Source organism: Ranitomeya variabilis, chromosome 6, assembly GCF_051348905.1.
Source record: "Ranitomeya variabilis isolate aRanVar5 chromosome 6, aRanVar5.hap1, whole genome shotgun sequence".
Taxonomy (NCBI): Eukaryota; Metazoa; Chordata; class Amphibia; order Anura; family Dendrobatidae; genus Ranitomeya; species Ranitomeya variabilis.
In genome coordinates, this window is record NC_135237.1 from 86,610,475 (window position 1) to 86,626,629 (window position 16,155).

Sequence of the window (16,155 nt, forward strand, 5' to 3'; positions counted from 1 at the left end):
TTCAATGTATTAGTCTAAAATCTTCATAAATAAACTACATACATATTCTAGAATACCCAATGAGTTAGAATCAGGCTACCATCCAGGCGTCGGCCGTTGCACCGGCACTGCGGTATAATCACATATGTACTGTGTATATAATATGTTTGCGGTTATCCTCCAAGATGGCAGCAGCAGCTATCGGATCACCTCTATATACAATGATAGCTGCTACTGTGCAGGCGGATCCAGCTCCATTTTCAAATGGATTTTTTTTTGGGGGGGGGAATGTCAGGATAACCTGAAACATTAATTATACACAGAGCATATCATTAACTGAAAATAAAGATTAAACAACCACCACAAGATCGATTTAATCAACCAAGGTATCATTTTATTCAGTATAACGGCACCGACGAGACAGTGTGTGTAGGTTACCGTGCACAATCCTGCTGACAGGTTCCCTTTAACCCCTTTCTGACCTCAGACGGGATAGTACGTCCGAGGTCAGAAGCCCTGCTTTGATGCAGGGCTCCGGCGTTGAGCCCGCATCAAAGCTGGGATATGTCAGCTGTTTTGAACAGCTGACATGTGCCCGCAATAGGCGCGGGCAGAATCGCGATCTGCCCTAGCCTATTAACTAGTTAAATGCCACTGTCAAACGCAGACAGCGGCATTTAACCGGCGCTTTTGGACGGAAATGAGCGCATCGCCGACCCCCGTCACATGATCGGAGGTCGGCGATGCTTCTGCAGAGTAACCATAGAGGTCCTTGAGATCTCTATGGTTACTGATCGCCGGTAACTGTGAGCGCCACCCTGTGGTCAGCGCTCACAGCACACCTGCATTTCTGCTACATAGCAGCGAACATCAGATCGCTGCTATATAGCAGAGCCGATCGCGTTGTGCCAGCTTCTAGGCTCCCATGGAGGCTATTGAAGCATAGCAAAAGTAAAAAAAAAAAGTAAAAAAAAAGTGAAAAAATAAAAATATAAAAGTTTAAATCACCCCCCTTTTGCCCCAATCAAAATAAATTAAAAAAAAAATAAACCTACACATATTTGGTATCGCCGCGTTCAGAATCGCCCGATCAATAAAAAAAAAGCATTAACCGGATCGCTAAACAGCGTAGCGAGAAAAAAAAATTCGAAACGCCAGAATTACCTTTTTTTGGTCGCCGCGACATTGCATTAAAATGCAATAAGGGGCGATCAAAAGAACGTATCTGCACCGAAATGGTATCATTAAAAACACCAGCTCGGCACGCAGAAAATAAGCCCTCAACTGACCCCAGATCATGAAAAATGGAGGCGCTACGGGTATCAGAAAATGGCGCAATTTTTTTTTTTTAGCAAAGTTTGGAATTTGTTTTCACCACTAAGATAAAAAATAACCTAGTCATGTTAGGTGGCTATGAACTCGTAATGACCTGGAGAATCATAATGTCAGGTCAGTTTTAGCATTTAGTGAACCTAGCAAAAAAGCCAAACAAAAAACAAGTGTGGGACTGCACTTTTTTTGCAATTTCACCGCACTTGGAATTTTTTTCCTGTTTTCTAGTACACGACATGCTAAAACCAATGATGTCGTTCAAAAGTACAACTCGTCCCGCAAAAAATAAGCCCTCACATGGCCAAATTGATGGAAAAACAAAAAAGTTATGGCTCTGGGAAGGAGGGGAGTGAAAAACGAACACGGAAAAACGGAAAATCCCAAAGTCATGAAGGGGTTAAGTCCTTATTCCTTATGGAAACACATCTGTGAACAAAATGGGGCTGATGTCAGTGTATTTCACAGCTGTAAAAGTAAATTCCTCGGCTTCTCCTATACTTTGCAGTGTCACATGGACCGCACACAGACTGTATACATGGACCCAGAGACTTAGGTTGGCCCTTGTCAGCCATGATGCTGGATAAACACGCAGGCATAGCACCAAGGATTATAATGAGTATTTGTTACATCCGCAGAAAAAAAAAAAAAAAAGCAACAAGTACGTGTGAGTAAGGGCCAACACAGGCCACACACAACATGAGCTTTTCTTTACAGGAGCGCGTGCCCTTTCTTTGAGGTAGATTTCTGACCCAAACCTGACATATCGGGTCAAAATGCTGTGAAGAAACAAAACTAAAACAGCTCTTGACAAAATAAAAAATATATTCTGTTCATATTGGCAGTGTAATGACCCAACACCCGGCCGCACCACACGCGAACTACAGCGACACAGCTCCGAGTCCTGACAGACAGAAGCAGGCGGTGCCCCAGAGCTGCGGCTTATATCCCCTCAGGTCTATGGCCACGCCCTCACGTCACCACCTGGCACCGCCCATAATGGAGGAGGATGCCGATTTGTGTAGTTATGGGCGGGCGCTCCCCAGTCACGGGGGCAGAGCAGGAGCTAGAGAATAACAGGGTGGGCGGAGCCTGTGTGGGGGCGGGACTGCAAATCACCGAGCGGGGAGGGATTAGCCCCGCCCATCACTCCAGCCCTGAGCCGCAGCTCCACGTGACCTCCCCTCCCTCCCTCCACAACATGGCGGCTCTTCCGGAGGCGGCCGGAGGGTAGGGGTGGGTCAGTCTGTGGAGCTACCGGAGGACGGGGATATACGGGGCCGGGCAGGCTCAGGGCTGCTGTGCTCTCGTGTATAATGTTGCTGGATTAGAGGAGCGGCTCGGCCGGCGCCAATCATGACCCCAAAGGTAAGACTAATACCTGGGGCAGTCATGGGCTAAGCCGCCCTGGAGGGGGCGCTGCACTGCTCACCTGGCGCTGCAGTGAGGGGCGCACAGTGTACCGGGGCCAGCGGAGAGCAGGACTGAGCGCTGACAGGATGTCTGCAGGACGGCGAGATACCGCACAGTGTGTCCTGGGGTGTAGTGATGGGGGGACAGTGGGGTGTAGTGATGGGGGGGAAAGGGACAGTGGGGTGTAGTGATGGGGGACACAGGGACAGTGGGGTGTAGTGATGGGGGACGGGGACAGTGGGGTGTAGTGATGGGGGGGAAAGGGACAGTGGGTGTAGTGATGGGGGGGAAAGGGACAGTGGGGTGTAGTGATGGGGGACGGGGACAGTGGGGTGTAGTGATGGGGGATAGTGGGGTGTAGTAATGGGGGGGATCGGGTCAGTGGGGTGTAGTGATGAGGGATTTGTGTCAGTGGGGTGTAGTGATGGGGACAATGGGGTGTAGTGATGGGGACACAGGAACAGTGGGGTGTAGTGATGGGGGGGTCGGGTCAGTGGGGTGTAGTGATGGGGGACGGGGACAGTAGGGTGTAGTGATGGGGACAGTGGGGTGTAGTGATGGAGGGGGGACGGGGACAGTGGGGTGTAGTGATGGATGGGACACGGGGACAGTGGGGTGTAGTGATGGGGACACAGGGACAGTGGGGTGTAGGGATGGGGTCAGTGGGGTGTAGTGATGGGGGAACAGGGACAGTGGGGTGTAGTGATGGGGGACTGGTCAGTGGGGCGTAGTGACTGGGGGAACGGAGCAGTCGGGCGTAGTGATGGGGGATGGGGACAGTGGGGTGTAGTGATGGAGGGGAGACAAGGACAGTGGGGGGACGGGGACAGTGGGGTGTAGTGATGGGGGGACGGGGACAGTGGGGTGTAGTAATGGGACGGGGACAGTGGGGTCTAGTGATAGGTTGAGTGGGGTGTAGTGACTGGGGGAATGGGGGCAGTGGGGCATAGTGACGGGGAATGGGGCAGTGGGGCGTAGTGACGGGGGGAATGGGGCAGTGGGGCGTAGTGACGGGGGGAATGGGGCAGTGGGGCGTAGTGACGGGGGAATGGGGCAGTGGGACGTAGTGACGGGGACAGCAAGGTGTGATGGTGGGAATGGGAGGGGTGTAGTGATAGTGGGGCATAGTGATGAGGGGTTCTGTGAGGGAGGGGTGTAGGAATGGGGACAGCAAGGTTTAGTGAGAGGGATTAGATGGTGGATCAGTAAGGTGGTCTTCATTCCTTAGACCATGGCGCTGTGGGGCAGCTGCGGTGTTGATCCTGTTGCCGGTGTGTTCTTTTCGGGATGACAGGCGCACACATGACTTGTGCCACTCTGGGATTTGTGGCTTTTCCCCGAGCTGTGATCTGTCTGGGCGGTGGAGGAGTCGCTGGTCGTCTGTGCTTGTGCCCGGTCGTTCGGTCACACTGAGGACACATGTCGGGGTTCCTCTGATGTCATTCGGATGAAGAGACAAGTGATTTTCTGGGATTTGTGAATTGAGCACCAGTGGATATAATCAGCTCCGGGGTCTCGGGGGACTTGTGTGTTTCTGTTTGTTGCTAGTGCTGTGATCAATATCGCCAGACAGTAATAAAGCCTCATGAAACAAGAGGATCATGTAGTCGCCCTGTCTGCTCCGGCGATGCTCAGAGCCGCACGCTGTGCTGCCCGCCTCATAGAATAATGGTCACGGCTATGTAGAAGGACAACGTACTGGAAGCTTTTGCTTTATCCACTGTAGTTTGAGGTCGTAACTGTAAAATATAGTGAATAAAGAGCGTCTCAATCCATTTATGAAAAAAAGTTTACAGCTGATCCTTATTGAACATGTGTGATACATGGTTGTGGCCATATTGGATGAATATGGAGCCTTAATAGCTCTGCACCTCTGTATCCTCTCTGAGAATAGCACCATTCACACAGCACCCAAAGGTGCAGCGCCGTACACCCCTCCTGCACACCCACAGGGTGATGCATTGGGTGAAATCTGCATACTCCTGTGTTTCCTTATGGATTTGTTACAGGTTTTGCCGTTAATTTCTGCGTGTTGCGGTATGGTTGTCGTACCATCTATGCTGGCCGGCCACGGGACTACCATGGGGCTTGTGAGCAGGTGGGCCTGGTGCAAAACGAGTCTGCTCACTCATTATATTCTCTATCTATCTAGTATAGAGGTGTGGGGAGCAGCAGGGAGGAGAGGAGTTTCTATTACCTGAATCACCGCTCGTCATAAAGAGGACAATTCCTGAAATAGACTGTGATTTGCTCTACTCCTATAGACAGGGCAACAGAACCTTTCCTGGCTAGCTGGCATATCACAGACTGTTTATAGTACACTAGATGGTGGCCCGATTCTAACGCATCGGGTATTCTAGAATATGCATGTCCACGTAGTATATTGCCCAGTCACGTAGTATTTTGCCCAGTCACGTAGTATAATGCTCCATGCAGTTATGGCCCCATAGATGTCCCATATAATGCTCCATGCAGTTATAGCCCCATAGATGCCCCATATAATGCTCCATGCAGTTATGGCCCCATAGATGCCCTATATAATGCTCCATGCTGTTCTTTATGGCCCCATAGACGCTCCATACAGCATTGTGCCACATGTAGTGCTGCTGCTGCAATAAAAAAAAAAAAAATCACTCACCTCTCGTCGCTGCTCCTCAGCGTCCCGTCTCTTCGCACTGACTGTTCAGGCAGAGGGCAGCGCGCACACTAATACGTCATTGCGCCCTCTGACCTGCACAGTCACTGCAAGAGGACGGGAAGACGGAGCGGCGCCCGGCGGATGGAACGCGGACAGGTGAATATGAAATACTCACCTGCTCCTGACGCTGTCCCTCCCTGTCCCATGGTACCGCAGCTTCTTCGCGCCTGCGCGAGAAGGACCTGCCATGACATCACGGTCACATGACCGTGACGTCACATCAGGTCCTTCTCGCGCAGGGCCTGTGATAACGTTGCGGTCACATGACCGTGACGTCATGGCAGGTCCTTCGCGCGTACCATCCTTGCCACCGGAAGGTGAGTATATAATGATTTTTTTTATTTTTTGTATTTTTAACATTAGATCCTTTTACTATTGACGCTGCATAGGCAGCATCAATAGTAAAAACTTGGTCACACAGGGTTAATAGCGGCGGTGACTGAGTGAGTTACCCGCGGCATAACGCGGTCCGTTACCGCTGGCATTAACCCTGTGTGAGCGGTGACTGCGGGGAGTATGGAGCGGGCGCCGGGCACTGACTGCAGGGGAGTAGGGAGGGACTAATCGGACTGTGGCCGTCGCTGATTGGTCGCGGCAGCCATGACAGGCAGCTGGCGAGACCAATCAGCGACTTGGATTCCATGACAGACAGAGGCCGCGACCAATGAATATCCGTGACTCCGTGACAGACAGAAGGACAGACAGAAAGACGGAAGTGACCCTTAGATAATTATATGGTAGATTGTTCATTGGAATAAATTGGTGAAAATGAAAAGCAGGGCATTTCCCAAATCTCATGAGTAGTGCTCCTCCTGGTGCTGTGCACAGTTACTCCACTTTCACCTTGTACTACTTGTGACACCTCCCTCACATGGGCTGCACCTGATAAAGCCTGTGTCTAGTTGCAGCCCCCCTGGTCCAGGGACTGACCGCTCTTGGTGACAGAAGTTTATATCCGTGGGGGTTCGGACTCTGAGACCTCGCCGATTGCTACTACAAATGGACAGGCGTGCTAAGCCGATCCATGCCCCCCTTACGCTGGCTCCGGCATTGCATGCTGCCTGTGTATTATAGCCATTGGTAAGGTCTCAGGTTCACACCTATCTCCATGATGTGTCCAAAGTTTATTAAAATCCAAGCAGGTTCCCAGTTCCATGTTCGAGGTCTTCCAGTGATGGTGTCTAGGACTATATCACACCTTATGGCAGGGAGTGTATGGTGCAGATATCCTGCTCTTTATGTTTCTCCTGACTTGTTTAGTGGCAATGTTACCACATTCAGTGTTACTTGTGGTTTGCTACAATGTATCGTTCTATTGTTTACTGTTTTTGTTTCCATTTTCTCTTTCCATCTGTGTGTGTTCCGTTTTGGTTGAGTCATCCAAGATAGTAAAAAGCTACAAACAGACAGGAATAGATGTAAAATGATTAAATATATAATCGCCCCATTTACTCTCTGCCGTTCCAGCAACACATCCCTGCTGCCCCCTGCTTGTCAGTATGGCCCTTGTGGCCACTTCAGCCAATTAGTGGTCGCAGTGGTCTTGTGCCATATACCTCTGAGTCCAGTAGTTGTCTGCAGACGTCAGAGTATACAGGACATCGCTGCATGCTTTTCCATATGCCTTATCTGGGTGTGGATACAGGGATAACCATGTTGACCTAGAACAAACCAATGTCAGCTGAATGTGTTACAGCAGAACTTGTGCTGAGCTTTATAGCTCTACTATAGTTCTGCTACTCACAAGGAGGAGAGCTCGCCCTTCAAGAAACCGTAACGCTGTGTGCGGCTCCAGTGACAACTTGAGAATACCCCTTGAATTGATGGCTGCACAAGCAGAACACTGCGCCAGTCTTAATTATTCAGTGTAAATGCTGCTTATCATGAGATGACTGTTCCTAGGATATATTGTTTTACTATAATTTTTAATGCAGCAAACGTATACACATGAGTATTTACACCACCCAACTTGGGCGTTAAATGTCTGCTAATCAGTAAGTACCAAGTGGTGGCTGTTTAGAGCCTGTTTACACAGGCAGATGTGCTGATGGATGAGCATGTTACTCCTCATCCTGTGAATGGAAGCCTGTTTACACTGCAAGATGATTGCGATTATGGTTATCTTTTAGTCTAAATAGACTTTGAAGGGGTTGACCAGTGAAAACAATTTTGACCTTACTACTGGATATGTGATTACTTACTGATCGGTAGGTCTCCCATTACTGGGGCCCAAATTAGGGGGAATTTTTGTCCCGGTTACAAAATGGTGATGCATGTTGTGCGATCGATCACCGCTCCATTTATTCTATATGGGATAATCCTGAGCAAAGCGCTTGGCGGCCTCATAGGGAATGAATGGAGCACAAGTGTCACGTGCACTCTTACACCATTCTAGCGAAGATAAAAGGCCCGATTCTGCCAGTCGGTGCGGGGTGAGACGGCACCGATCAACAGGTTGTCTGACATCATTGCAAAATGAAAAGTGCTTTAGCATTGTTGCGTGGTCTCATCTTCTCACCTCTATAAATAAAGGTTTACAGTCAGTGGATGATCCTGCAGTACGGGGGGAACCTGGGATTCTGCCGACGGCCATCTTGAACGATGCAGAGGTGCGTCAGCTCAACCACTACCTCTTTTGCTGGGAGCCGCGGTTGGACCAGCGCACCTCCAAGAAGGATTTCTGCAGACCTTGGTTCCTGGGTTCTAGAGCTCTGCTTTGAGATCACTAAAGGGGTCTCAGAAGTTGGACCCTCCAGTAATCAGATCGTTTTTCCTTATCCTATTGTTTGAGGATAATTTACTAAAGGTTGTCCACTACTGGAAAAACGAAGCTTAATCAATTCTGAGCCCCATAAAAACAAAAAAGGCTGCTAAAGTTACATTTTTGTGCTACATGACCACTGCAGCCAATCAGAGTGTCTACTCTGACAAAATAATCAAAATGTCACGTCAGCTGCTGGGAATAGTAATGCCGACATTGTTTTTATTTTTTATGGTGTCCAATATTTAATATGCGGGAGTTTTCCAGTAGTGGACAACCCCTTTAAGTGCTTCCAGGATGGTGCCAGTGTCACCTCTATTCCGACTTTCCCATCAGTCTGATGTGCTGCCTGTAACCACCCCACCTCCTGTAATCCAGATCTGCGAAATGTACTGCGTGGAAACATGGCGTCCCGGTGTGTCTATGGATTTGAGTAGTGCATGAGCCGCTGCTCCCTGTGTGGGACATATGATGGCAAAGTGAACCCTCATCTGTTACTGACTGTGCAGATGACATCTAGATGTGTGAACTTTACCAGGCACAAAGGTGGATATTTTACTGCTTCAAGCTGGATCTTCTTTAAGCTGTGTATTTCCTTATGGCTAACCCTGTGACTTTTAGTCCGTAATGACCGCACACATTTTGACCTGTGTAGCGGGATGTTTTTGTTTGTTTTTTTTACAAAATGGAAATGTCCAATTAGAGAAAATATTCCTCCAGGTGCAAAAATGAATCTTCCTGCTGTTCTGCATATAAGAAAGCTGCTCCGATCTGAGGCTTGCTGTGCTAGACCCGGGGTGCTGGCAGCTCTCTATATCTGCAGTGATACAGAAGAACACTTCCCACCTGTCTGTCTGTGACGGGGCTTCTTGGCCCCTGGACTGGAAGTAAAATCTTGACATTTTCAGCAGCTTTCTTAGGCCTCTTTCACACTTCAGTTGTTTGGCGTCAGTCTAAAACCGCCAGTTTCCTCAAATAACGGATCCGTCATTTTTTTTTGGCGGATCCGTTATTTTCCCATAGACTTGCATTGGCGACGGATTGTGACGGATGGTCGTCCGTTCCATCCGTCATGCGACGGATCCGTCGAAACTTGGCGGACGTTGTCTAGACATAGACGGACATTGAAACGTTTTTTGTCAACGCCGAAATGACGGTTCGCGGCGGATCCATCGCGTCCGTCATTCCATAGAATGGCCACCTATGGGCGACGGATACGTCGCGACCGTCATTTCGGCGGATCCGTCGCTCCAATCCGCTTTTTCAATTGCGCATGTTCCAAAAAGTAGATACTTTTCCCAGACAACCCCCAAGTAACGGATCCATCAAAAAAACGGATCCGTTGGAACCGTTTTCTCAACAATTGTGACGGATTCGTCGATCCGTCACTATGTCGGAAGTGACTGATGCCAAACAACTGAAGTATGAAAGAAGCCTTAGGCGCAGTCGGTCACCCCCAAATGCATGTTACATTACTTATGCAAGTTTCACATTTGCTTAGAAGAAATTAACAAAAGATCAACCCAATTGCAAACAAGCTATATATAAATAATCATAAATATGAAGACATTTATTCACCAGGGTGTCTTTTGAAGAGAGCAAAAAAAGTGGAAACCAAGAACCAAAACCAATCACCAAAGAAATGGATACACCAATGAGACCAAATGGATCAGTAATATTCTTTTATTAATATCTAGCAGTGATACAACATATTAAAATACAAAAAAGTACAGTATATCATAAGAAAGTGTGTGGCATGAACGGTATATATAACAATAAATATACAAGTACCCACATGCACAGTGAAAAAGTCACATATATATCAGTGCAAGGTATACACTCTCCTCTATTGCCTGAGAATTTAGTAAAACAAAATAAAAATCAAGTGAAAGATTAATAAAAACTTCAAATTATTGTGCAATATGTGCAAAAAAATTGCTAAGGTGCCAATGAAAAAGGAAGTTAATATTAAAGGGAACCTGTCACCTGAATTTGGCGGGACCAGTTTTGGGTCATATGGGCGGGGTTTTGGGGTGTTTGATTCACCCTTTCCTTACCCGCTAGCTGCATGCTGGCCGCAATATTAGATTGAAGTTCATGCTGTGTCCTCCGTAGTACACACCTGCACAAGGCAAGATTGCCTTGCGCAGGCGTGTACTCCGGAGGACAGGGAATGAACTTCAATCCAATATTGCGGCCAGCATGCAGCCAGCGGGTAAGGAAAGGGTGAATCAAACACTCAAAAACCCCGCCCATATGACCCAAAACTGGTCCAGCCAAATTCAGGTGACAGGTTCCCTTTAAGGAGCAGGGTTTATCCCGCCCTGCACAGTGCTAGAAACACAAAGTGCTAAGTGCTGAAAAAGATTCCCAGGAAACTAAAAAATATATGTATCTGATCAATATTACCTTGAGGTACCGTACCGTCCAGCATACACACACGCCCGACGCGCATTTCAGAACTAAATTCCTTCGTCAGGGGGTGGTGTTTAGAGCGCACTACATGTGTTTATATAGTGCGCGCCGAGATCACACTAAAAGCCAGAACATTTCCGGATCAAAGTTGACATATGCGCAATGCGACTCACGTCCTGACACCTCGCCGATGATGTCAGCCTGGGCAATGTCGGCGCATGCGCGGCCGGGTGAGTCCTGGACCTCCAAACCCCCACACTGCGATACCGGACGTACGGGATGGTAATCCGACGTTGCCAAGGTAACCGCGATGCAACAGGTAGGAAATCCCTGACGCAGGCTACGCATGCGCGCTGACCAGGACATCCACCATGGACGGTGCAGGAATACAAAAAGACTGTTAACATGACCTCAACCAATATTAGAACACTACTTATGTCACAGTAATCAACTGAACATATTGCACATAATTTACAAAGAAAAAAAGAAAGAAAAAGAATATTGAAATCCAAGATTATATATATTGTGTTACATAGTGCGCTATAAATAGAACACAGCAATATCAATATCCCTCACTGTGCATATCACACAAAAAAATATATAACCCAAAAAGAGGGTATATTATAAACAATAATAATTAAAACAAATAAAAAATACCCACATGCATCAGGCAGCCCTGGATGTGTAAAAAATTGTGAGCAAAAATAAATTATATAAATTGTGAATAATATAAGAAAATATAATACATTTATATGTACTATGCCACCATATCTCAAAAAATTACCAAACAGAACCGATGCAAAGTGCAACCATTTGCGTAGGGCAGAGCTGCGGAGGGCTGCGTACTTCCTCCGTTAAGCCCCGCCCACTGCCGTACCTCTTCCATTCCGAGCACATGTTGCATTTTGTTGTGGTCGGCGCAGCATCAAAACGACGCATGCTGACATATCCGCATACATTCCTGCAAACATGGCCTGTGTGCCCAATGTTAAAGATAGGTACGCAGGACGCATGCAGATGTAGGCGGAGCTGAATGGAAGAGGTGCGGCAGTGGGTGCGGCTTAACAGGAAGTACGCAGCCCTCCGCAGCTCTGCCCAATGCAAATGTGAAACCAGCCTACACCAGTCATAAAGGGACATGGCTCTTTTTAAAATTGTACAGTGTTGAGAAAACCGCTTATATTTTATATGCAAATGGCAAAGTTAGTGCACCGTCACAATCTTTAGTTTAAAAATATAATTGGTAATCCTGCAATTTTACGCTTTGCCACCGGGGTATTTTGGACTCCTCCTTCCTGTGCTTTCAAGGACAGTTTAGGGCAAGGCTCCTTATCAGAAGAGGTAGGATTAGGGCATAGTGAGACAACCTTAAAAATCAGACCGTGATCCGCCTGCAACGCACATACTGTCCGGCGGCTCTCCCGACCCTAGTGTGACACGTTCATGTATTTCTGTGCAGCTGTCACACTCTGCTTGGGAGAGCCGCCGGCCAGTCCGTGTGCTCTAGTGCAGAGGTGTCAAACTGCATTCCTCGAGGGCCGCCAACAGGTCATGTTTTCAGGATTTCCTTGTATTGCACAGGTGATAATTTAATCACCTGCACAGAATGATTCCAGCATCTTGTGGAATGCTAAGGAAATCCTGAAAACATGACCTGTTGGCGGCCCTCGAGGAATGCAGTTTGACACCTCTGCTCTAGTGTATATACTGCTGTTTGACTGCGCCCTAGCAGTGGCTGATAACCTCTATACACTGCTGAAAACAGAGGATCCACCAATCACAATGAATGGGTGACGTATGACCCTGCTTCCCCCCCATCCCTGTACAATGAATTTTGAACACATTCTTTAGATCAGTGTTCCTCATGTTTTCAGGATTTCCTTTGTATTGCCCAGCTGAGAATTCCATCACTTGGTCCATACTAAGGAAATCCTGAAAACACGACCTGTTGATGGCTTTTGAGGACTGGAGTTGAGGAATACTGCTTTAGATGCTTAAATTAAAAGCTAGGGTCGGGGTCTGATCACTGACCATGTACATGTGTTGTTTCCTGAAACAATAGGAAGTTATAGTCTAAAAGAGCCCCAGGGGCCAGTGTGAAAATTGCAGAATTTCAAATTTTTATCTTTAATAAAGATTGATATGTGGGGGAGGACAAATTGAAAAAAAAAAATGCAATTAGCACAATAACCTGATTTAACCAGATTATTTTGTGATGACTCCTCTTTAAAGGCAGATGTCAGCAGAGAATGGCTTCCCTTTTTGAGGTGGATAAGCCGCTTTCCTGCGTCTTGCAGCAGCTTATTCCTCTTTACCCGCTGAGTACACATGCTCCCAACCATAGAGGAACGGTTCACTGATCCAGCTCCTTTCCACTGCAGTTGAAGCTTTCTGGGCACCTTATCTCCTAATAAGACATAAACACAAGGTTTGTCCTGTGAGAACAACCGATTTATCAGATGGCAGCCATAAGTGGTGACCTTGGTCATGTGAGCAGGCGGTACGGGGGAAAAACATCATGTCCTTATGGATGAATCTGTGTATACAGCTCACTGGCAGGGTCCTCTGCTGTTATAGATCATTTATCATAATCCGTCATGTGTATTGTCCTAATGTCGTCATTGTGGTTCCCAGGTCCTGACGTGATGTGTGAAGAAGAAAGCTGCCTTTGATGGCGGGTGACATGTTGAGCCATCACTATTCTGCTTATTAGAACAGGGTTTTCTAGTTTTTGTTTCTTTGTTTGATCTTTGTGTCGAAATCTTTTGTGAAAGCAGTGACAGTAAATTACTACTGGTGTAAGCACACCCATGTGAAATCTGTGTATATACACTACAGAAAGAAACATCGAAATTGTAACACGAAGAAGGAAAAGTGGAATTATGGAAATCACAGGATGGACAAAGTACTGATAAGTGATGAAAAATAGAAAGATTTCAAAACATCTCAATTATTCACTATCAAGTATGAGCGCCAGATGCCTCGGCTGCTATCAGTGAGGCTATTAATGGTTGCCTGAGGGGTTGTTCTGCTATGCTGAATGCATTCGGGCTAATCATCAAGATCCACTGCTGGCAGCTCCTGTGCAACTGTCAATTAATGACGTCCCAGATGTGCTCGATGGGAGACAATGATAGCAGCTGAGGTGTGTAAGTGTGTGTATTTCTGCACGTGGCTGTCATACTCGATACTTAATAAATCAAAATATTTGCGTAGAACCAGCAAAAGTTATGTTGCAAATAGTCAACAGGGTCACAAAAAATGCGTTAAGAAAAAAATGATGCACATTAAGTACCAGAGATTTGAGAAAAATCAAATGTGAGGCCACCTGGAAGCCATTATCCTCCAGTGCTGTTCTATTCCAGAACTGTAACCTCCCAGGAGGCCCAGAAGTACAAGGTGCTCTCAGTGTTCAGAGACACGGCCGAGGTAAGGAGGGCAGAAACCCGACCACCACTGATGAGGACACAGAAGGTGAAACGTCAAGACTGAGCCAAGGAATATCGGAAGACTGATCTTTCAAAGGTTTTATGGACCGATGAGTTGAGTGACTCATGATGGACCAGATAGGTGGGTCTGAGGCTGGATCCATAATGGCCACAGATATCCACTTGCACTCAGATGCCAGCAAGATGGAGGTGGGGTACTGTTATGGACTGGTGTTGTTACAAATGGAATAGTTGGACCTTTTTTTTCTGTTTTGAAAATGATTTTGAAATCCACTCCCAAACCCACTGCCTCTTCTGATAAGACACTTTCTTCAAGTAGCGGTGCAGGAAAAAGTCTGCATCTTTCAAGAAAACCATCTTTTTTATGAAGGGCGATGCTCCATCGCAGCATTAAAGCGAACCTGTCACCCCCAAAATCGATGGTGAGGTAAGCTCACCGGCATCAGGGGCTTATCTACAGCATTCTGTAATGCTGTAGGTAAGCCGCCGATGTTACCTGAAAGAGGAGAAGAAGATGTTACATTATACTCACCCAGGGGCGGTCCCGCTGTGGTCCGCTCCGATGGGCGTCTCGGGTCCGGTACAGCGCCTCCCATCTTCATTCCATGACGTCCTCTTCTGGTCTTCACGCTGCTGCTCCCGCGCAGGCGTACTTTGTCTGCCCTGTTGAGGGCAGAGCAAAGTACTGCAGTGCGCAGGCACCGATAAGGTCAGAGAGGCCCGGCGCCTGCACACTGCAGTACTTTGCTCTGCCCTCAACAGGGCAGACAAAGTACGCCTGCATCGGAGCCGCGGCGCGGAGACCAGGAGAGGACGACATGGAATGAAGATAGGAGGCGCCGGAGCGGACCCGAGACACCCATTTGACGGGACCGCCCCTGGGTGAGTATATTATAACCTCTTTTTCTCCTCTTTCAAGTAACATCGGGGGCTTATCTACAGCATTCCAGAATGCTGTAGATAAACCCCTGATGACGGTGGGCTTACCTCACCATCGATTTTGGGGGTGACAGGTTCCCTTTAAACTCTCTACTGCTGGCTGCCAGTACAGGTTTTACAGATGAATAATGAATGATGTGGCCCCTTCCTCACCTGACCTAAACCCTATGGAGAACTTGTGAGCCCTTCTTAAGGTACCGTCACACTCAGCGACGCTGCAGCGATATAGACAACGAGCCGATTGCTGCAGCGTCGCTGTTTATGTCGCTGGGGAGCTGTCACACAGACAGCTCTCTCCAGCGACCAACGATCAGGGGAACGACTTCGGCATCGTTGAAACTGTCTTCAACGATGCCAAAGTCCCCCTGCAGCACCCGGGTAACCAGGGTAAATATCGGGTTACTAAGCGCAGGGACGCGCTTAGTAACCCGATATTTACCCTGGTTACCATTGTAAAAGTAAAAAAAAAACAGTACATACTCACCTTCTGATGTCTGTCACGTCCCCCGGCTTCCACAGGGTTACGCGCTGCTGCTCAGAGCTTCCTGCACTGAATGTGTCAGAGCCGGCAGTAACAGAGCACAGCGGTGACGTCACCGCTGTGCTCTGCTTTACTGCCGGCGCTGACATATTCAGTGCAGGAAGCTCTGAGCAGCAGCGCGTAACCCTGTGGAAGCCGGGAAACGTGACACATCAGAAGGTGAGTATGTACTGTTTTTTTTTTTTTTTTACTTTTACAATGGTAACCAGGGTAAATATTGGGTTACTAAGCGCGGCCCTACACTTAGTAACCCGATGTTTACCCTGGTTACAAGTGAACACCGCTGTATCGGCGTCACACACGCCGATACAGCGATGACAGCGGGTGATCAGCGACGAAATAAAGTTCTGGACTTCTAGCTCCGACCAGCGATCTCACAGCGGGATCCAGATCGCTGCTGCGTGTCAAACCCAACGATATCGCTATCCAGGACGCTGCAACGTCACGGATCGTCGTCGTTCTCGCTGCAAAGTCGCATAGTGTGAAGGTACCTTTAGTCTACGATCACACTATCAGTATTTGGTCAGTATTTTACATTAGATGGTGGCCCAATTCTAATGCATCGGGTATTCTAGAATATGTATGTAGTATATAGCGCAGCCCACGCAGTATATAGCGCAGCCCACGCAGT

General features: G+C 47.8%; 1 protein-coding gene across 4 annotated transcripts in view; it reads left to right on the forward strand.

The window, feature by feature from the left end:
* Positions 1–2,469: 2,469 nt before the first annotated feature.
* The window catches only part of SNX13 (sorting nexin 13), a 126,097-nt gene continuing 112,411 nt past the window's right edge, over positions 2,470–16,155 (forward strand). For all 4 annotated transcript variants that reach the window (XM_077268736.1, XM_077268738.1, XM_077268741.1 and 1 more), the window contains exon 1: positions 2,470–2,676. In XM_077268736.1, the coding sequence (XP_077124851.1) occupies positions 2,665–2,676 (12 nt within the window). In that variant the 5' untranslated portion in view covers positions 2,470–2,664. The remainder of the gene's footprint in view (positions 2,677–16,155) is intronic.